At 38.0% G+C, this 21,994-nt stretch overlaps 1 protein-coding gene across 1 annotated transcript in view; it reads left to right on the top strand.

Annotated features, from left to right (window-relative positions):
• Positions 1-14,691, top strand: part of igdcc4 (immunoglobulin superfamily, DCC subclass, member 4) — a 52,096-nt gene extending 37,405 nt beyond the window's left edge. The window contains exons 7-20 of the mRNA XM_039612396.1: positions 1,164-1,574; positions 1,659-1,823; positions 2,246-2,383; positions 2,955-3,131; positions 4,210-4,422; positions 4,859-4,957; positions 5,115-5,301; positions 6,814-6,941; positions 8,905-9,075; positions 9,204-9,338; positions 10,626-10,728; positions 10,853-11,033; positions 11,260-11,388; positions 12,324-14,691. Coding sequence (XP_039468330.1) covers positions 1,164-1,574; positions 1,659-1,823; positions 2,246-2,383; positions 2,955-3,131; positions 4,210-4,422; positions 4,859-4,957; positions 5,115-5,301; positions 6,814-6,941; positions 8,905-9,075; positions 9,204-9,338; positions 10,626-10,728; positions 10,853-11,033; positions 11,260-11,388; positions 12,324-12,842 — 2,756 coding nt within the window. The 3' untranslated portion in view covers positions 12,843-14,691. The remainder of the gene's footprint in view (positions 1-1,163; positions 1,575-1,658; positions 1,824-2,245; positions 2,384-2,954; positions 3,132-4,209; positions 4,423-4,858; positions 4,958-5,114; positions 5,302-6,813; positions 6,942-8,904; positions 9,076-9,203; positions 9,339-10,625; positions 10,729-10,852; positions 11,034-11,259; positions 11,389-12,323) is intronic.
• Positions 14,692-21,994: the final 7,303 nt, after the last annotated feature.

Genomic DNA, 21,994 nt, shown 5'->3' with positions numbered 1-21,994 from the left:
GTTCTTCAATCTCTGGTTCATGCTTCTAGTCCAGTGATTAATCCTGTTTTTCAGGGTTTGATTGTATCCAGAACAAAATCTAGACATTTTCTGACAATAATTAAGTTATTATTATTATTATTATTATTATTATTATTGTCATTATTATTACTATGACTAGTTATAGTAGTAGGAGTAGCAGTTGTTTTGTAAGACATGTCATTTACAATGCAAGTAAAGGAGGCAAAAAGACTGCTGCATTGCATATTGGGAAGTGTAGGCTAAAACTTAAAGTTGTGATGTCTTCTTTTTTATGTTACTTTAAAAAAACATGTCTATAATAAAATTGAAAGATACACTTCTTGCTAATTTCAGGTGCCTACTGTTATTAGTTTTCTCAAAAATGTTTTATAGATGTTTTCTTTTCTTTTTTTAAGGGCCATATTAAAATCCCATTATCATAAAAAAAAGTACAAGAGCTAGGTCCTCAAATTATTTCATGGTTAAGATCTGGTACTATGGCTCTATGAATATGGGCTCTTAGTTGGTAGCTCAAGGTAACACAGAGTAATTGAACACAGAGTCCCTAAAATATTTCATGTCTTAACTCTGACAACCTGTAGAACGCACAAATTTTGCAGTTAGGGGACTTTATTTACAGCTTTCCATAAACTTGTTTAAAATAATACAAATTTTGTGAATGGTTTCACAGATATTAAATACTGAATATGAAAAAAATATTTTCATTAAAGTGTGCTTTTCCTCACGTATGACAACATGTACCAAATCCAAATGAACTTTTTTTTAGAGAAAGCCTCTTGAAGAAACAAGGCTATAAAAATGCCTCTAAACATGCCTACATCTGTTGAAATACTTTTTTTTTGAGAAAATTAATGACAGGAGGGACCTGAAATGTTCCATAGTTCCTATTAACCCACTTAATCCCAAATTTTTCCCTGCAAAATAAGTGGGTGCATTTTACCCCTTAGACTTCCCCTACACAGAATATGTTTAATTTTGTTAATGTAATAGGGGGTTAAATTGGCAACAATTGTAGCCGGTGGGATTAAATAGGTTACGACGTGTATCTTTCAGTTTTTTCAGGCATAGCTGAGGTGTTCAGGTGGGAGGCACTTCATGAACTGACATGGAATGACCTCAAACTTTTGCTCCTAATTCTCCAGCCCCTCCAGTGATTCTTCAGGGCCCAGAGACAGTGTCCCTCTCCCGGGGAAACACAGCCAGGTTTTTGTGTAATTGCTCTGGAGAACCTCCTCCAGTGTTGCACTGGTTGAAGAATGGCCAGCCTATAAAGTCACTCAGACGAGTAAAGACCCAAAGCCCCGGAGTCCTACTAATTAACCAGCTGGCTCTGGAAGATGCAGGCTACTACCAGTGCATAGCAGAGAATTGGCTTGGCACAGCCTGTGCCACTGCCAGGCTGACGGTCATTGTGAGGGAAGGTCTGCCCAGCCCTCCTCGCCACCTTTCTGCTGCACCATACTCCAGCACAACTGCCCTGCTCAGCTGGGAGAAACCTGAGTACAACTCAGATCAAATCATTGGCTACTCTGTGCACTGCCACAGTACTGCAGGTCTGTCTCTGTGTCACAAATCTGTGTGTGTGAGGCTACATGGCAAGCATGCTTACATTTGATTTGAACGTTTTCATCCTTCAGGCTCTGATAATGGGGAATATGAATTTGCAATGAACAATGACACCACTGAATATCTCTTCAGAGAGCTTCTGCCCCATACTACCTACACATTCTTTGTGGTGGCTTATTCTCCCATGGGTGCTAGCAGCCCGTCTCTGCCTATAACTGTAGAGATGCTGGAGGATGGTGAGTAATCACACTGATATACAGATAAAATAGAGCTACAAAGGTAAAGTAAGCCTGAGTTGCTTCAGTCACTCAAAGAAGATATATTACAATCTTGTCAACCTTGCAACCACTCAGGACATTTAAGAGCTCATGAGTCATTACTATTAATGGTATCACTGAAAAAGACATAGTATTTAAATTCAATTCAGCATTTTCCGTTCAACTGTTATTTAAAGTGCGATTCAAATTTTCATACCATTGCCACATAAATGCAGTACACATTTAAACATTTAAAAAAAAATGTTGTGATGCTTAAAGTTTGACAAAATATGAATTGGACAACTTGTGTTTTTCTTTTGTCCAGTAACCATGCAGATCTATAGCATAGGTTTCTTATATGTGTCAGAAATCTCACTTTATTCTTTTTTTCCTTCTTGAAGTGCCAAGTGCCCCTCCTCAGCTGTATATAGCTAGCACTTCCCGCACAGACGTCAAGGTGAAGTGGCATCCGTTGTCCTCAGAGCAGAGTCGTGGAGTTGTTACCCACTATCGCATTGAGTACAGCATTTTAGATCAGCGTAAGTGTCCTAACATAAGCTGCACAGAGAAAACAAGAAATACTAGCAGCTGACTCGTCGCACCTTTTGCCCAATAGCACTGTGGTTAATATTGTTACATTTGTGTTGCTTTATTGTTTGCCACTTTCATGACTTTTTATATAATACCTTTTTGTTTCTCAATACTTTTCATTTCCCACTGAATTATACATTAAAGTTTCTTTCAGTTGCATTGACTCAGTTCTTGAATGACAGTGTAAGTTGCCAAAACAAAATGCGAAAACGTTTGGCGCACCTCTTATTCTTTGTAAGAATAAACAAAGCATGTTATTAATATAAATTATTTTAGTGTGTAAGTTATTAAATGCAGAATAGTCCAAATAATTATCAAAACAACTTAATAGGAGTAATGTTAATCAGTTTTATGAAGAATAAAGCCCACATCCCACAGAACGGAGCTTTTACATTTTATATGTCTAACAGTCTGCTCATAGAAGAGTATTTTTTAATCATCAAATATCTTTCAGTCTTAAAAATCCTATAATAGTCGTGCTCTATTCATGGCTCACATCACTGGCATGTGTTCCCACAGCGGACTCTGTGTTTTCTGTGGAGGTCGGGGGGAATGAGACACATTTTACACTGAGAGGGCTGCAACCCAGTCAGACCTACCTACTGAGAATAGCTGCTGGAACTGCCATTGGCTTTGGGGTTCCTTCCGAGTGGGTTCAGCACAAGACGCCTCCCATTGATAGCGATGACAGCATGGGTAAGAAAGACATTAGATAATAGTTTGTTTAACAAACATAATTTAAAGTGAAATGTTAAATATTCTCTACATGGTTAAAATAAACTGAAATAAATTTCCCTAAAGTAAGACAATAAACTGCATCTTTCTTCTTGAAGGCACAGTTCATCTTGAATTTCTTCTCTTACCAGTAGAACTCTTTATCCAGATTTTTCTGGTGCGAGTTGCACTCGCTCCCTATCAGTATACAGTGATGGGTTGATTTTCAGGGCAAACTGTCAGGATATCTTCATATTAACTGCTTTTAACACCCTCTTCAAATACAATATAAGTTATAGCTAGTGTGCTAGCTCACCTACCACTGTGTTAGCTAACACTGAAGCTTTGCAAAGGAGGATGCCATTGAATATTTATATCCTGTCATACTGTCACAAATACAAGCCTCTCATCACAGATAGATGCAAGCTTAATTCTGCACATTCTGACATCATTGGCAGGTTTAGTTCACCACAAAACAATTCTTGCACAAAATTGCTCACAACGAGGTTGGTTTTTTTTAGTTACCTGTTCATCATTTCTTGAAATATCCGAGGCTGCTGAATTTTTCAAGCTGAGCCATTTAATTCCATTATAATAGAGAGAGGACAGACATCTTTAAAGACAGTAGCTCCAAAATCAAGTAAATCACACCTAAATAATCTAGATCAATGATGGGAAGAAACTGGGACTGTAGTGGAGAGCCGCACCGATAAGCCATCGACAACAGTCCCAGACAGATAATACTAGAAGCCTGGAAAATAATATTGGACTAAAAAATCCCTTTATAACACGTCTCGCAACATTAATGACCCAAAGCAATTAGATCCATGCATGGGCACACCCTTCACTCTCCTTTCTCCTGGTTTTGGAACTCACATAACTTCACACTATACTTTAGAAAAACACAGAATAGATGAACTGCCTACAGTACTCATGGGATATCAGGTAGCAGCACTATAAGCATCTTATGAAATTATAGCTGTAGTGAAAGTCTGATGGTTCATTTAAATAATACATGTATCTGTAATTCATCCATTTTTTCCTTCTTTATTTTTTCAAGTGATCTTTGCTCCTACTGAGCTGAAAGTTAGAGCCAGTGTGAACACACTCAATGTCACATGGCAGCCCTCACCCAATCACACGTTGGTCTCCGGTTACAAGCTGTCCTGTCGAGAAGTCGAGGCTGAAGAGGCAGCCAATGGGGAAAGGACAACACAAACACACACCATCAGGCTCCGTAAGAAGGCTAGATATCATCTTCTCACTGGGCTGGGTAAGTTTTTGGAAGAGGTCTCTCCGTATATACTAATGTTTATTGTTTTATAATCTTCACTTTATCTACAGTTCATTTGTTGAAGTGATGACCAGTTTGAAAATATCCTGTTTTTGTTTTTTTTTTTTTTTTTCGGGGGTGGTACACTGACCATATATCAAGGTTTTTAATGATGTTTGATACAAGCCAGATGAATGCTGTTTTTTTTACCTCTGTCCTTGGCAGAAAAGTAAAATGAAAAGTAAAAATAAACAACCCAAAAAACAAATTCAACAAGGTTATTTTCTTTGAAAAGCATCATTCATGTTACAGCATTTGGCTACAGGTACCACCACAAATGCCATTTGTTGATAGCATGCAACATCCTTAGAGATCTCTAATTGTACATAATAGGAATATTATTGCGTCTCCTTCTGTTCCTGTATATTTGTATCAGGCCCTGACCGACAGTTTGAGGTGAGGCTGTGGGCATTCAATAAACAGACAGATGGAGCAGCTGCAGTGTGGAAGGGAAAGACAGAAAAGCCTCATGCACGTAAGCTTTCTTTTTGAATCTGTACATGTACAAATACATAAATGAATGGAACACATTTATGTCTTGACCTCCATCACCTCTATGGTGTGATGAAAAAGAAAACAAAAATTACATTTTCCGAGAATCAAAGAAAGTAAAGCTCACTTCCATGTTAAAGCACCAACAACGCCTGGGCCACCACCTCCAATGCCCCCGAGCAATATCCAAGCCACAGCCAACAGCTCTACTTCCATCTGGCTGCGATGGGAGAAACCGCGGTTCAACAACGTACGCATCATCAACTACACAGTGCGCTGCAGCCCAGCAGGAACCACCAACGCATCCCTGGTTTCCTATTACACCAGGTCAGAATACCAGGCTACACATGTGAAATTGAATGATGTTTGCAATATGTAAGAGATATTGCACCTGAATGACACAAATCCTGATAAAGTCACTTTCACTAAGCCTATTTAAAAGTGGTCTTAGTAACTATAAAAGGATCCTAATAAGAACTCTAATACTCAGATAAACATCTTTAGAAATAACGTATAACCTCAAGAGATGTAATATTGTTAGAATGAAATTGGCCCTAAGAATTACAGATTCCTGTGTTTTTTGTGTACACTCTTGGTATTTGAACTGATTAAACCTCTCCCCTTGAAAACTGCTTTAAAAAGACCTTTTTGATTGCTTTCTTCTCTAAGAGCAGCCTGGCTTCATTTCTTAAAGGAAACTGTTTTCTATTCACTAGCAGACAGTGTATTTTCATTATCAGTCTTCAGAGTATATAATTAAATGTCAGATTAAAAAATAATAATATTTTTCTTAATAATTTCATGCCCAATATGTGCTCACTGGATAATTGAATAGTTGCTTCTTTCTAGTCAAGCCCACCCCACCCCACCCACCTCCCACCCCCACCCCCACCCCCCCACGACAGCATTGATTCTTCATGGCATAGATTCAAGAAGTTCTTAGACATAGTTCTACAAATTTTCATCCATATTGACATGATAGCAGCACATCGTTGCTGCAGATTTGTCAGCTGCACATGTATGATGAGAATCTCTCATTCTATCACATATCAAAGGTTCTCTCTTGGTAACTGTGAAGGCCTTTTGACAACAATACTCGGGTAGACTATGAGATTTAAACCATTACATCACCGCCAGGTTGAACTATCGACATTGTCAAACTATCTTTTTGTTTACTTCAGATTTTGACCCTACCGTCTTCTGTTGCAGCAGAAATAAAAACTCATCACACCAGACAATAGATTTCCAATCTTCTATTGTCCAATTTTGGTGAGAGTGTGCAAATTGTATCCTCAGTTTCCTGTTCTTAGGCAGGAGTGACACCTGGTGTGATCTTCTGCTGTTGTAGCCCATCAGCTCAAAACAGTCTAGATGTTCTCATCTGACCTCTGGCATCAGCAAGGCATTTTCACACAAAAAACTGGCACTCAATGGATATTATGTCCTTTTCATTCCATTCTCTGTAAACCCTAGAGATGGCAGTTTCTGAAATACTCAGACCAGCCCTGTAGCACCACGCCAAATTGAAAGTCACTTAAATTTCTCCCCCCTTCTGATGCTCAGTTTGAACTTCAGCAGACTGACATACCTAAATGCAATTGAGTTACTACCATGCAACTAGCTGACTAGAAATTTGCATTAACCAGGAGTTGAAAAGGTTTACTTACTAAGTGGCCAGTGAGTGCAGTAAATAACTGATGAAGATGAATGATGTTATAGCAGAATATTTAAATAACCCAGCAATATTTTATTTAAGACAGTACATGTGTGTTTTTTGATGTGATTTCGACATAACCTATACTACTACCCATTCAGGACTCTCATCTTTGTATATTCCAGCTCTGCACAAGAGATTTTGCTTGGGGCACTGAAACCCTTCACTCGCTATGAGCTGGCAGTGCAGTCTAATGGAGCGAATGTTGTAGGACCCTTTAGCGGCACTGTGGAAGAGTCCACTCTCGTTGACCGTAAGTTTTCATCTTCAACCTGGATATTTCAGAGTTGGTTTTCTGTATGCTGTTGTTAAAAAATAAAAAAATAAAAAAATCCTAAGCACTAAAACTACTGTAGATGGTTCTTGACACATATTTGGTTCAAGAACTCAGATTAAGTATGCATTTCAAGTGAATCCTCCAAGCATCAAGTCTTCTTTCATGTATGTGAAGCAGAGAAATGAAAACTCCTTTCTTTCATATTGTTTGTGGTCCACTTGAGTAAGTCACTTAACCTTAACATCTCATGAAGAACTACTCTGAGCCAAAAAAGAAAATGTGCTTTTAAATGTGTATGGATGTGTGGGACCCTGTTTCCTGCAGAAATAGAGAGTACACGACAAGGAACCTATAATATTTCTTTTTTTTTAAAGTGGGCAAATAAAAAAAAGGAATTGCTTATATTTTAAGTCCTTCATAATAAATTCATCTCAAAATAGAGTTATAAAATCTCCTGTCTACTCTTTAACAGGTAGCAGATGAAGTGCACCCTCTTTCATTTCTAAGGTTTTACACATGAGAGCAGAATTTAAAAAAAATCTAGTCCTTTTAAATGATTTAAACACAACCTCAGATGAACAACACATGACATACTACATGATGTCAGCTAAAATGCAGAAGCAGTGGATACTATAAAGTACACTCCATGATTCAGTACCATTTAGAACCACCTTTAGCAACAATAAATTAAAGTAACTTGAATTAATATTTTCTGTTTAAACTAATCAGTCTCTCACATTGTTGTGGAGGAATTTTGGCCCACTCTTCTTTACACTGTTGCTTCAGTTCTTTGAGGTTTGTGAGAATAAATTTATGCACGGCTTAAGGTCTTGCCACAGCATTTCAATCTGACTGAGGTCTTTAACAGAAACTTGCTGCACCTCATTTTTTTTAGCAATCCTGTTGTAGATTTGCAGATCGACTTGTGATGTCCCATTTCAGCCAAGCTTTAGCTGGCAGACGGCCTAACCTTTGACGAAACCTTTGTCCAGATATGCTCGGTTTGGTGTTCTATAGATATAGTGGTGTGCATTATGTGCTGTGCATACACAGAAATCTGTCCATATTTTGTTTTACCCTTTTTGGTCATTATTTAATGTTTGCATGCATATATGCTTGCATCATATCATTATAGCATGATGATAATATTGCCTTGGTGTAATATGTTACGTGTTGTCGTTCATTGTTCAGGTTATTTATAAATAATTTTAGAACCTGCTACGGACCAGATGTTATTTTTTTTACTGTGTCCTGATAAACAAAACCACAGAACTGAAAAAGAGTGCACTTTTTTCATATGACTGTAACAACAATGCAACAATGCACCTCTTTATAAAAGTTTTACTTTTTGTTGGATTAAATGTACTTATGCTTATTATGCCAGTTTTATTAAATTGTGTCAATGTTCTTCTCCAGCTAGCAAGGTAATTGTATGCAGTTCATCCTCAGATGGTGCAGCTTATGGGTATGAAGGTGTGCTAAAGTATATTTGTGGATGCAAGTGAGTGTGTGCTCATCCATGTAAAAATCAGCATGTTGGCTGGCTAGTGGTTTGCAAACATAGAAATAAGCAGGTAGTGATAACGACTGACAACCAGCTCTAATAAAACACCCAAGTGTAGTAGTAGCTCTCACTCTGGCCAACAACCTCTCTCCCAGATGTGAGTGATAAGTGCTGAGTGGGCCACTTTTAATAATATCATTGCCACCAGTAACCCCATCATGCTCTCTACTACTGTGTGTGATCACCTGGGACCCTGGTCCTTTCTCCTATTGCCCTGCACGTCTCCTCTCTCCTGTACCCAGGTGGTGGGGACATGAGGACACAGATGGTTGTCACACAAATATCAAATCCCCCACATTGACAATATATATTCTCCAGCTGTGAGGCCTCATTTCTGGGCTCGAATTACTGACCTGACCCTCCCTTCCCCTTCAGGGCCCTCCACAGCTCCCGAGGAGCTGCAGCTGACTATGCTGGACTCCTCGTCGGTGCTGGTGAGCTGGCACCCTCCACTGGAGCCTAATGGTATCATCATCAGCTACTGGATTTTGTACAGTGGCAACCTCAGTGAGCCGGAGCATTTATGGAAGAACGTCTCCCAGGATGGTGGGTGTTTCTTTGCACGACACATAAACAGCAAAATGTATATTTGATTTGTATATTTACAGTAATATTTGCTCTCTCTATAATACACATTATTTTGCCTAATTTAAGATTTGTTCTCTCTCTTACAGGGAGTATTACCAGTGTAGAGGTCCAGGGATTGGCCAGTGGTACTCGATATTTTTTTAAGGTGGGGGCATCTACTGAGGTGGGGCCAGGACCTTACTCACCTATAAAGGAAGTTCACACTCTTCATCAAGGATATGGTATGTGTCAAGCAGAGTTTATATGGGTTACATAAAACAGAACTGCAGTTTTGCACACCATTAAAATGCATTATTTTCATTGCACTGTTACTGTAAAAGATTTAATGTGGTTTTATATAGTCCTGTGGGAACGCAGAAGTTCTGAAAATGGATTTTTTTTAAGTAACTGAAGTGTCAATGTTGGAAGTGAGCAAGGATTTAAAATGCTTAATTAGAAATTGACCACACAGGCATTTCTGTGGGTGTTTTTCATTGTCGCATACCGGTTTCCTCTGTTTTGTTTTCTAATCTTTCTCACTGTGTTACAAGCACACATTAACTCTTAATGATAGTCACACACTTACTGTATATGCACATAGTCCTTCTAATTAAAGTAAGTAATTTGTCTCAGCTGGCAGAGAAAGACTAGCTTTCGATAAGCTTGTTATTTCTCTTCTCCTAGTCTGTATCTTAAATATATTAAAATGTAGATATCAAAGGGTGGCTTCATCAGTGACCCCAGGGTTAATTTTCAATTACTGCTTTGTGTACATAACAGAATTTGCTGTGAAAAGTACTTTCTTTACTCTCATGTCAATTTGTGATTAGGCTTGCAGTCTCTCTACATACTTTTTAATTCCATCAGTCAGCGTTTTAGCTTTTGGAATTATTAAATGCCCCGCTTTTCTTTAAACACAGAGCCATTAACTTCCCCGAGAACTATTAAGCATTAAAGCACTTTGGGAGTTATGCTGAGGACATGCTATCTAGAAGCCAATATTTTTATCAGTGCAAGAAGCAGCAAAATGCTGTTTTGTTTTGTTTTTTCTTTTCAGGCAAATGTCCTAATAAAAAGGGTAGAGTAACAGTTTTATTTTGTTCATATGGGCTTTAATAGTGTTTCCAGATAGCAGTGGAAGTGGGACTGAGGTAGCTAGTCGGCTGGGAAAGAAAGCTACTGCCATCTGTTTCCTCTCCTCTTCTAATCTAAACTGCCAAAAACACCCAGCATAAATTCATTTTAATGAAGGTCTGCTCTTATATGTTGCCCATCTCTTTGCTGATATAAGCTTGACTTACCTGAAGAAATCAGTGCATTTTAGCAGCCCTTTTATAACATACCTGCCAAAAGGTTTTATAAATAATAGTATTTTTAAGACTGGCTTTTTGTACAATTCATCAGTCTCAAGTAGCAGATCAAATATCAAAATCTGTAAGGTATAGTCAGTATATCTGGAAGGGCAACAAGACCTGTTGTTTATACTAATAGATTATTTTCTTTTTCCATGTTATTTCAATTTTTAACAGAGCTGGACATCCATGCAGTGACAGGCATTATAGTGGGTGTGTGCCTAGGACTGATATGCATCCTCCTCTGCATGTGTTTCAGCTTTCGTAACAGCAAATCCAGGTATGATTACTCTAGAGTATCAGCACTCATACAGTGGCTATAAATTTCTTACTTGTTTTACTGGTTATGAACAATAGGGCACGTAAAACAGAATGTATCTGTGTGTAACGTTTGCTCTAAATAGGGAGCTATCTGGGGCTCTGGACTCCACAGCTGTGATACCTCAGTATAAGAGAGGAGGCTGCCCCATTCCCTCCAACATACCAGAGTGCAGCAACAGCTATGAGTTGGAGACATTGATGCCGGCAGTTAGCCAAGAGTCTGGTCAGCCGCCAGCAGAGGCCCCAGAAGAGCAGAGTCTGATGGCAAGTGCTAATCCATTGAATGGGGAAGGTGATGCCCCTGCACCTGAACCCAAGGTCTACATCTTCAAGGGGAAAGTTTATTTTCAGATGGGCATTGGATATTTTCTCTCTGTGTGTTGTATATATATAAACTTCCCCTTTTTTCATTTTTTTTCTTTATAACTCTCACATGTTGTTGAGAGAAAATACTAATTCCAGTGCTTGAACTATGTTGTTCATTTTACAGGCTGCCTGGAACGGCTCTGTAAGCCATAACTGGGCCAACAGAATCACAAGATACAAAGACACCATAATAGAAGATTCTCCAACACTCGTGAATGGAGCTCTCAACATGCTAATCACTGATAACGGCATGGTAAATTATTGAACAAAATATGACTTACATTGTTTCTATTAGGCAACAACTGTTCTCTCAAACACTTTTCCAACTGGATTTCTAATTGAGAGTTTAGTAAGCCCAGCCGCACATCGCATGTTGCTAAACCTTTCATGCTTACAGTTTAATGTGCTACTGTCACTGTCTCACCCTTTTAAACTTTTAAATCAACGACTAATACATTTCAGAATGAGGTTAACAAAATTTGTGACTGGTGATCGATTTTACCACCTTAAATCATTATTTTCACTGCCAGATGCTATCATCAATAGCCGGCTATCCATCCATCCATCCATTCGCTTCCGCTTATCCTTTTCAGGGTCGCGGGGGGCGCTGGAGCCTATCCCAGCTGTCATAGGGCGAGAGGCGGGGTACACCCTGGACAGGCCGCCAGTCTGTCGCAGGGCCAACACACAGGGACAAACAACCATTCACTCGCACATTCACACCTAGTGGCAATTTGGATTTTCCAATTAACCTATCCCCACAAGTTGCATGTTGCAGCGACAATTGACTTTTTAATGCATCCAGTATATAAATGAGGCCTTTAATGTGCGTTGGATGGCTTTAAACAGTATATAATATTGTTTTTATACAGTAAAATATTGTTTTAAAAGATTAAGTCCCAAGTTGCACATCACCAGTTAAAGGGAAGCATGCTCACCTGGTTGAGCTATAAAAAGAAAAAAAAAATGTATTTATTTGTTGTTGTTTATGAAATGTAGTTAGTTAAGTACTTGGTTTTTAGCTGACGAAGCTAGTTAGCTGGGTATGCTAAGAAAAGTAACATCCTACATTAGCACAGGCATTAAGCATAAACGAACAAATGAGGAACTGTCAGAGAATTCAGTTGCTCGGGTAGATAAACTAATAAAAATTTAATCTCATGTAACAGTGACACTGTTTCATTGCAGGAAGAAGATAATCTGAGTACATCCATGTGCAGTAACCAGGTTGAGGCAGAAGTCATTGTTCACTCTGAGCTTTTGGACACAGGGAGGGAGAAAGAAGAGGAGAGCTATGAAAACTCGGATTCTAACACCACCTTGGGACCCTCATTATCAGAGGAAAAGTATTCCCCCTTGAGCCAGCCGAGTCCGCAAGAAGAAGAGGAACCTCTAGAAAAACTGTCACTGTCCCAAAGCTCCTCAAATCTTCCCTCAGTAAAGCTGGTGGCTACTTGCAATGGGGAGATTGAAGATACAGGACACCAGCTGACTGCAGACACAGCACCACATCAGGAAATGGGTCTAACTAATGGCTTCCATTCTCCTAAGATTGTGCTGAGGTCAGAGCATCTGGAAAATGGGGACTCTAGACACTGTCCATCTGCAGCAGGGAAAGCCATGTCTCCTGGCCTGTCCCCTTCCCCCTTTGTCAGCACCGGACTTGTCCACTCTACCTCAGCAGCACACAGTTATCTGTGCCCATAGCCTCTGCATGCAGAGCATCAACCCCATATGGATTTTCTTTTATGTACCCAGGAAAAAAAACCCAAGGATTATTTTTATGCACCTCATTATTAGATTTCTTTCTCTTCCTTGCAAAGTTTTATAGGTACTTTGAATCCATTGTTTCATACTTGTGTATATAGAGTAAACATATACAGTATATTTTTAGTGGTAGAGTACTGTATATGGGTATGCATTCTCTATCATTGCAACCACAGTTTCCTCTGGGTCTTTCCTATCCATAGGAAGGGAAAAGATTTAACTAAGCAGACGGACATGAATTGGAGGAGGCATTTCTCACTCTGTCGTAAATGGCTCTGTTCCACTCAGGAATGAGAAAAGGCCAGGAATTTTCCGTGAGTGAGTGCTTGGACAGGTTATCATCACTGATGAATGGATTGGAAGCGCAGGGTCTCCCTGGGTTTGGTAGTGTGGATGCTACTTCAGTGTGGCACTTAGGAATAAGCCTTAAAGAGTATCTTCACACTCTGCAAGTGCAGAACACCTGTGCCTCTCTCCAGCCACCTGCTGTCTCAGGGTCCACAGCCACACACACACACACACACACACACACACACACACACACACACACACACACAGCCACATAAACACACAATCACACAAACACACTGGAAGCTAAAAACCTCGCTAATTCCTCTATATTTCATATAAAATTCAAACAGTCATGTGTAAACACACATTTAGATACATTTCATGACTGGAGTGTGGGGGTCTCAGGTGCCTAATTATTCTAGGTGCATTTATAACCTCTGTATATTTCTAAATATTACACTGAGTCCAAGTACAAAAAATGTCAATTGGAAACATATGAAGTATACAGATGTGGAACATGTGAAGTATTCTTTTCCAAAATGCCATATATCCCAGTGGTGTGATTTTGTAATCCAGGGACAATTGAAAAGTAAAACATGTTTTCTTTCGGTTTTTATATGTCATTTATGGAAATATAGTATTTAGATGTTTATTTTGGTATTGGTTTGTGTTGATGGGAGTACTAGAGGAGGTGTTACAACTGTACATCTGTAGACCACTCTCCTTTCTTTAGCTCCTAAATAGGGATGCACCATTGTCCCTACTATTGTCAAGATACTGTGCCATTGTGTCAAGATACTTTTTTTTCCCTCTGTAAACTTATTTTTAATATGAAATACTTGCCATAATCCAAAGTATATAGTGTATTTGACTTGATTCTGTGTGACTCTAGCTTTATAAAAATGTCCACAACTCTTTGTATTGATTTTGACAGACCTCAACAAGATCAGCTAGAAAAGAAGGAAGAAATATACAGTGCTTAACAAATTTATTAGACAGCCGAATTTATTGCTGAACCAGACTAACAGTACTGATAATTACCCAAATCTTTTTTTCTGTAGTGGTCAGTATGTGCAATCTCTAATCGAAATCATATTTCTAATGTTAAATTATAAATATTGTTGTTAGCGATGAATTTTCAAATTTAGTATTATACAAAAAAAGTTGAAAAATAGTAAAGCACATTATAATTGTTTAATTAGGATGCCAATTGTTTTGTGTTCATGAAGGCTACAGTTATCTAGCCTTCATGAACACAAAATATAGTTTTAGTGGTTGGATGTTACAATATACTTTATAATATTTCTGATTTCTCAGAGATGTTCAGTGTGCTGGTCGACATTTGGGTATAAAAATACAAACTCAGTTTGTTATTTGCCTAATAAATATATATTTAGTTTTCAACGTGTATTTGACAGACTTTTAAAATATTTCTGTTTTCTTGTTTTTATGACAGGTCATCTAATAAATTTGTTCAGCACTATATGTGATCCATTTTTTAATGTTTTCTTTTTAATCTTTAAAATTGTTCCTTATATATTCAAACGGTCATTTTCAAAATTAAAACTTTCATATTACGAGCAGTGATTCAGCATCGGTTCAAGGAGCGTAGAGAGACTGGTGCATCCCTACTTCTTATCAACAGCACTACCTCATTTATTTTCAGGACGGTTTCCAGTGTGATTTAAGTAGTTTTATGTAACTAGCACCTTTTGAGATCTTATTCTTAACTTGTCTGATTTTACAGCATTTAATATTTGAAGGAATAATCGTCCTGCAGTGACTGTATGTGTTATGTCAAACTGGAAATTATGTCTCTTTAGTGCATTGCAGCTTCCTCTCAGATTTCTAATAGATTGTGTCTGTCAGTGCAAAGTCTTTCCTGCAACATTGCTCTACTGAAAAAAATACATACCCTAAGGCTTTGATGTGATGCATCTGAAACCCGTCCACCCAGTGGCATGCGGTTTCAGAGCTATACTTCCAGTCAAAGTAGCACCAACTATAGGAAAGTTCTAACAGTTTCTGTAATCCGGTCATTCAATCCAATCACAGGCAATGAGTATTGCAAAAATAGGCATATGTTAGGGTTTTTGTTGAGTTTTAACGATAAACAAAATGTTGGAATGTGACATTTTTGAATTCAAGTTGCCTTAAATATAAGGTAAAATTGTGAAGATACTTGAAGCAGGCTATCAAATTATTTTTTTCTTGCCAGCTTCAGGTCACTAATGAATAATAAGAGTTCTGGCCTGGATACTTAGTGCATGATGACAAGGACCGTGCACACTCATTACTCATTAGACAAAGTAATTCATAACTACAGGTGGCTTAAGTCTTTGCATACCTTTTACAACTTACATTTTCGACTGGCTCTATCAGGTGCTTCACTTCAAAAAGAGTTTTTAAGCTGATAGCACTGTTGTGGGGGGGCTTTGATTTTTTTTTTCTTTTTTTCTGTAGATTCAACTCTAAGACAATAGCAGGTCTGCAGAGCTTGTGAGCAGTAATAATAATAACATATATCTCAAAATATAATCATAGCATTGAGTCAAGCCCTGTTTATGATGTCTCATCTTCTCTCAGGTCGTTTTCTAGCAGTGATAATGGAGCTGACAAACTCATTCTCTATCCTGTCCATGATTTCACAAACTCAAATACTTCAGCAGCAGAAATGGAAATTGTTGTTTGTTGACATTAATGAAAAAAGCTCAGTGTGTTCAGTATTCCCGCTAAAAATGCTTTCCTCGCCAAAATTGCTCAACAAAGTTTTTTGCCTTGGCCTTTATCTACCCAACATCAAAGTATGACTGCCATTTATTTATTTATTTTTGTTATACGATAGCAGTCATTTACAGACAGAAATGAATGTGTGGAAAACCTGTGTGAAACATTGATTGGAATTTCATTAAGAAAAAAGGTGATATTCGTTGCATCTGGATAATCCACTGCCAGTTACACAAATTGTTATTACGCATCTTCAAAATGCCACCATAAAAATGTCTGACACTTATTAAAGGTTTGTCTAACCCACTTAAGTGGTTGAAAGAAGGCAAATCGACGACATGCTCACATGGTAAAAAATTGCTGCTGCACAAGCATGTTTTACTTGTGACCATTTTCCAATCAGTGATTTCAAAGCAGGTTTCCTTTTGCAAGTAGCATACCTGCTATTATATTTGATTTAAATGTTCAGTGAACAGCGCAACCACAGCTTTCTGACCCGTGATTTAAGATTCATTTATAAAAGTTAAAGCAAAGCACCGACTTTTTTTTTTTTTTTTTACACGTGATCTTCACTGTTACTGTTCTCTACTTACCGCCTACTCTAAGTAGGCATCCTTAAAGGCATGTATGTCCTGAGTACTGACAGAAACATTCTCAAAAGCATTCCAGTTTGATATCTTCAACATACCTCTCAAAGTCCAGGTCAGCCATGATGAGCCATGCTACCTTAAGAAAAGAAGTGCTAATTCACTCATAATGTGCAACTTCTGTTTGGATAAGGTTCATGGGTTTGGATGGAAATCAGTGAATCAATTTAGTGTTAGATAATCACAGTTAAAATGTACAATGACAAAAAAATACTTTTAAATCTTATGAGCATAGATTTAATGAAGTCATCTCACAACTATCATTTTCATTTTCAAAGCACTGCATTGAACATAGGAGCTGTTCTCTCAGACTCTATTGTCTGAGAGAACATAGAGATGGTAAATTCTCTATACCAATGCACCATTTTTGTCATGGTCAATTTAAAACAATTGAAAATTAGATCGTTTGTGCTTGGGAGTTATTCAAGTAAAGACACTATCACATCCATCATGAAAGAATTAAATTTCATGATGTTGCAGTTGCCAAAATCTAATGTAACGTCTTAGGTAGACAAAGTTTCATGCTTTTTTTTTGCAACAGATATTTCACTTCTATCAGGTTGTTTCACTTATGTATTAAGTCTTGATGCAGTAGTGGATTACTGTGGTGTGCGGAGCTGACAGAGGATATGAAATGGCGATTAGCATAACCCTGCCTGCAGCATAAATGATGTATGCTCTCCTAATAGGAGCTCTATTAACACTATTAACCACTTGTATAAAACCTTGCTTTCTTTGTACACCTTTTTGTTGGCTAGAACAATCACATTTTTAGAGAAAAATGACTCATTCTCTCATTTTGTAGAGAAGATAATTACTTTAATAATTATGTTGACTTCATCTTCTTTTTGTAAGGGTTAATTAAAACACTATACCTCATGTTGGTAACTTCATTCGATTCTGATCAGTCTCTTGATACTGCACATTTTGTAAACAAGTAGAACATATAACGGTAAGAATACTGTTGTTTTGTTAGCCAAGTTTTTCCACAGAGGATGGGACTGGTGTTTCATTTTACCTCAGTGTGAGTTTTTACTCATTATAGTGACTTGGATTGTCTAGTCCTGCACTGAGGAGTTCAACACATGAGAGGAGGGATTAAAGGAAACCATGCAAATTTTCTTTATTATTTGGCAATATGAGAAATTACCAAGATTTTCTAAAAGTTTAACGGGGAAAATCATAAAAAGGAAAAAATGTCTAAATCTGCTAAACGGTAAACTAGAAGTATTTTTTTTTCTAGGGAGAAGGGCTAAAGAGAACCCCTCCTGAGGCAAGTTATACCTCTCAGTGCAGACAGATTTCTATAGAAATAAAAGTCTCTTCTCAACTCAGGTGCCCCATCTTTGCATAAAAGGATCATGCCTGCATATTCAGATACGTGTCATGTGTTGTCAAACAAAGCCTCATTTTGTCTTTTTGGGAATTAAATCAAGGAAAATCTTATGCACAGATGATACGTTGTTTTGTACAAATCACTCAGTGCATTTCTATCTCTAGCTTTTCTTTGTACATTCTGGTGCTTTGTGGTGAGCTGCTTTGTCCAGTGATGTCACAATGTTGTACTTTTTTTTGTGGTACATTATCTCTAGTTTTGTGTGTACCCGCCCAGTTCTGCCTCTTATATTATGTATGCACAGACTATAGTCATGTGCCACCAGCGATGCTCTGCAGCTACTCAGACACCTTTGTAATCATTGTGTGCCGAGCAAAATGTCATTAATCGCATATGCTAATGTAGAAGCAAATTGTAGGAGCACTTAATAGATTAGCACTTCGTCTTTGGCCACGAGCAACTCTGGTCTGTCATCTTTACATTTCTAGAAGTGCAATTTTCCTAGTGTGTAAAACAAGAGATGGATTACTCAGTGTTAGTCATGGTGATGCTGTCCATGTGATAGATGCATTGCTATTTCAGAGGAATCAGTCACAGAATAGGTATTACTTGTGGTTTGTAGAAATATTTCCGCTGTGTTACCATATGTGAAAATGTCGAAACTCACAGCAACTGTGAACACTTCTCTTCTGTAAATAAACGTTTAAAAAAATATATATAAGCAACACTCGGTGTGATTCTGTGTCTACACCAAATTGTGTATGCATAAGCATTTTCTTTCCTATAATTTTTGTCAGTCAATTTCACTCTGTGTGATTTCTATTTCTGGCATTCACATTCTGTAAAATGACTTTTAAGATATCAGGGAAGCTCGCTGCATATGAGCATGTGTGTTACGCTCAGAGGTTAAAATTTATCCTATCTCCTAATGTTTGAGAGATGTAAAAAATAAGCTCAGCAGATGCTAATTAACAGTCCTAAAATGTCTGTTCAGAACAAATGCATTAAAAAAACATCTACTGTTTTAGATGTATAACAGCAAAAGAAATCTGAAAGCAACACTTTCAAAGCTACTGCCAATTTGTTTAGCTGACAGGACATTTCCTTTTTTTTTTTTTTTTTTAAAGCCCAATCCCTAAAGAGTTTTAACATTCTACATAACACTTTAATAAGTGAGGTGCCATAATAGAGTGGATTTTTTAAAATCTTTTCATGAAGCAGGTGGCCCACCTGTTATTCATCTTTATGCTAATCTATCAAGCAACCTTTTGGATTTAGCTTAGTATTTAAATGCACAGTATGCAGTTTGTACTGTTTTAGGATCTTCAAATTAGAAGTTTATTTATAAAGCATTTTTCAAAACTAGATTTACAAAGTGCTTCCCAGAAACAATGAGTAAAATAACAAACTAGAAGGAAATTACAGCATTACATCAATTAAACTAAGACATGCAAGACAATGCGATTCCAAATTTTAATGAAAAACGTAAAATTAACATATTAAAATGTAACACATTAAAATAGAGTTAAACTTATAGACATATGTCTGTCATGTTCTGTACTGTGGCAGGCAGAATGTCGCATCCAAACGCAGGACTCAGAGACTAAAGGATTAACTTAAAGCAACAGCCTTTATTGGTGGGAGAACTTTCCACAAAATAAACTCACAAAAACAAACCAAAACCTTGAGCATGGAAACTAGAACTAAACTAGACTCAAGAAACTAAGAAACATGAACTAGAATTAATGAAGAGCACGAAGGGGACAAAACACAGCACGGAGAGGGTACGACATAACAGGGGAAAGACGGAGGACTAAAATACACAGGTAGGATCTCGAGGGGATGGGGAACAGGAGGAAACACAGCTGGGACTAATCAGACATAATGAGATGAGGGAAAGCAAAACTAGATACACTGACGTAGGATGAGGACCATCAAAATAAAACACGAAACACACAGACCAACACTCAGACTACAATCACTAAGAACTAAAGAAAACCAAAACTATGAACAACAATAATCAAAAAATATAATTACAGAGTCAGAATAACAAATAGTGGGTCACAGATCCAGTACCGTGACAATATAAATACAGACAACTATCAGATATAATGTTACGACCATCTGTCTAATATTGCATTGGTTCCCCTTATGGTGCCAAAAGAATCCTTTAAGTGCTGTAAGTTGTGAGATTTGGCCTCCATGGATCGGACTTCTTTGTCTAGCACATCCCACAGATGCTCGATTGGATTGAGATCTAGTCAATTCAGAGGCCAAGTCAACACCTCAAAGGGTGCTCCTCAAACCAATTCTGAAGCTTTTTATTGTGGGAGAGTGCATTATCCTGCTGAAAGATGCCTCAGCCATCAGACACTACCAATTTCATGAAACGGTGTATGTCCAAGTAAGATCCACATGGATGGTTTCTCCGGAGAACATGGCCTGTAGCATCACACTGCCTCTGTCAGCTTGCCTTCTTGGCTAATTGAAGGCTGGGCAGTCCTGATCCGCAAAGATCCCCAGAAGGGACAAGTCCCATCCAACCAGTCATCTGCCTTGGCACCACATGGAAGGTCCTGTTAGGCATCATAGCGGCTAAGATGAACAGGCACAAAGCTTGGTCAATCCCAAAAAAGAACAGTCAAAAATACCACTGGGGAAACACACCAGCTACTGGTAGACTAAGGCAGTCACACCAGATTGACTACAAGACAGCCTATAGCTCAATACCTCAAACATGGATCCTGTAATGCTTAGAACTATACACGTGTGTGCTGAATTCAGGAATTCACCATCAAGTGTGGGATGTTTTGTTTCCACCCAGAGTGATTTTTATACTGAGAGTGAATTTTAAGGTATTCTCTCTCAGTGCATAGAGAAGTGTCATCAACCAAAACCAGCTTATGACCTATTGTATTAAATGCTCCACTTAGGTCAAGTAAAATGACAAATGGCATTATCTATTGTAATATTTCCTTATCATTATCATAAGTTACCATTAAATGCACTTTATGTAAAATATAAAATGTAGCTATTGTCACCCATTTGTTTTTAGACTTTATATCACTGAGTTTGTCGTACAGGCATTTGGTGGCATAGTGCAGCACTGTTATCCATCTGTACATGAGTAACAACGCTGAAAAATACAAGAATTTTAATTGAATGGGTTATTGTCTAAGCCTAATTAAAGAAAAACTGGGTATATATAAAAACATTTCTCTGAATCTATAGTTTACAAAGTGACAGTTGGTCTCTTAAGCCAGATTAGAACCAGATCAATTGCCCCACCCTTTTCACACAATCACAGACTCAGGAATTTGTATTGTTCTGATTTAAAGTTGCAATTTTTAGATTAGCCACTGGAGGGCAGTGTGGTCATTCCTGGTAGTTCTTGAAAAGCAGTAAAGTGTGCCACTCCCATCACCATGGACTGCTGCCTGAGCACATATGCTGCTGTGACTTCATACCTGGTTTGGCTCTTTATATATATACAATGTACACATTATTGTGTGATCCTACTGTTTATCTTTATACATGGAGAAGAAGAAAAGGAAAAGAAAAAATGGTCTTGATTACTGTACAAAAAGATAGATATTTAAAAAACCAAAGGTGGAGGAACTCTGTGTCTCTACATCTGCACATCTATCTGTGTGGATGGATAATGAGTGTGTGTTTGTGTGTGTGTGTACACAGCAGAGAAAGAGTTAAAAGATAAAAAGGCAAAGATAGAGGTGATAGAGATAATAGGGTGAGATGAGGGCACGAGAGTTGAGACAGGAGCACCGAGGCAACATCACATGGCAGAATCCCCTGAAGAGTTAGATAAAAGCTTTCACTTAGTGACAGAGGGGTCTGGTCTCACTATCTCTCCAGCCACTCATCACTGCTAATCAGAGGGCAGGGCTCCTTTGCAGAGGTCTGAAAGGTGGGAAGGTTCAAATAAACATAGAGCCACATATGAACACAATAGATCACACTGCCATGTGTATAGGCAAACATACATGGATGCATTTTCATTTTATGTTGTACTTATCAATGCAGCGTAATGTGTATTGTTAGTGTGTATATCGTGTTTCTGTCCTCCAGCAGTG

The sequence above is a fragment of the Oreochromis aureus genome, linkage group 1 (assembly GCF_013358895.1).
Source record: "Oreochromis aureus strain Israel breed Guangdong linkage group 1, ZZ_aureus, whole genome shotgun sequence".
Lineage (NCBI taxonomy): Eukaryota > Metazoa > Chordata > Actinopteri > Cichliformes > Cichlidae > Oreochromis > Oreochromis aureus.
This window is presented reverse-complemented; position numbering and strand designations above follow the sequence as displayed.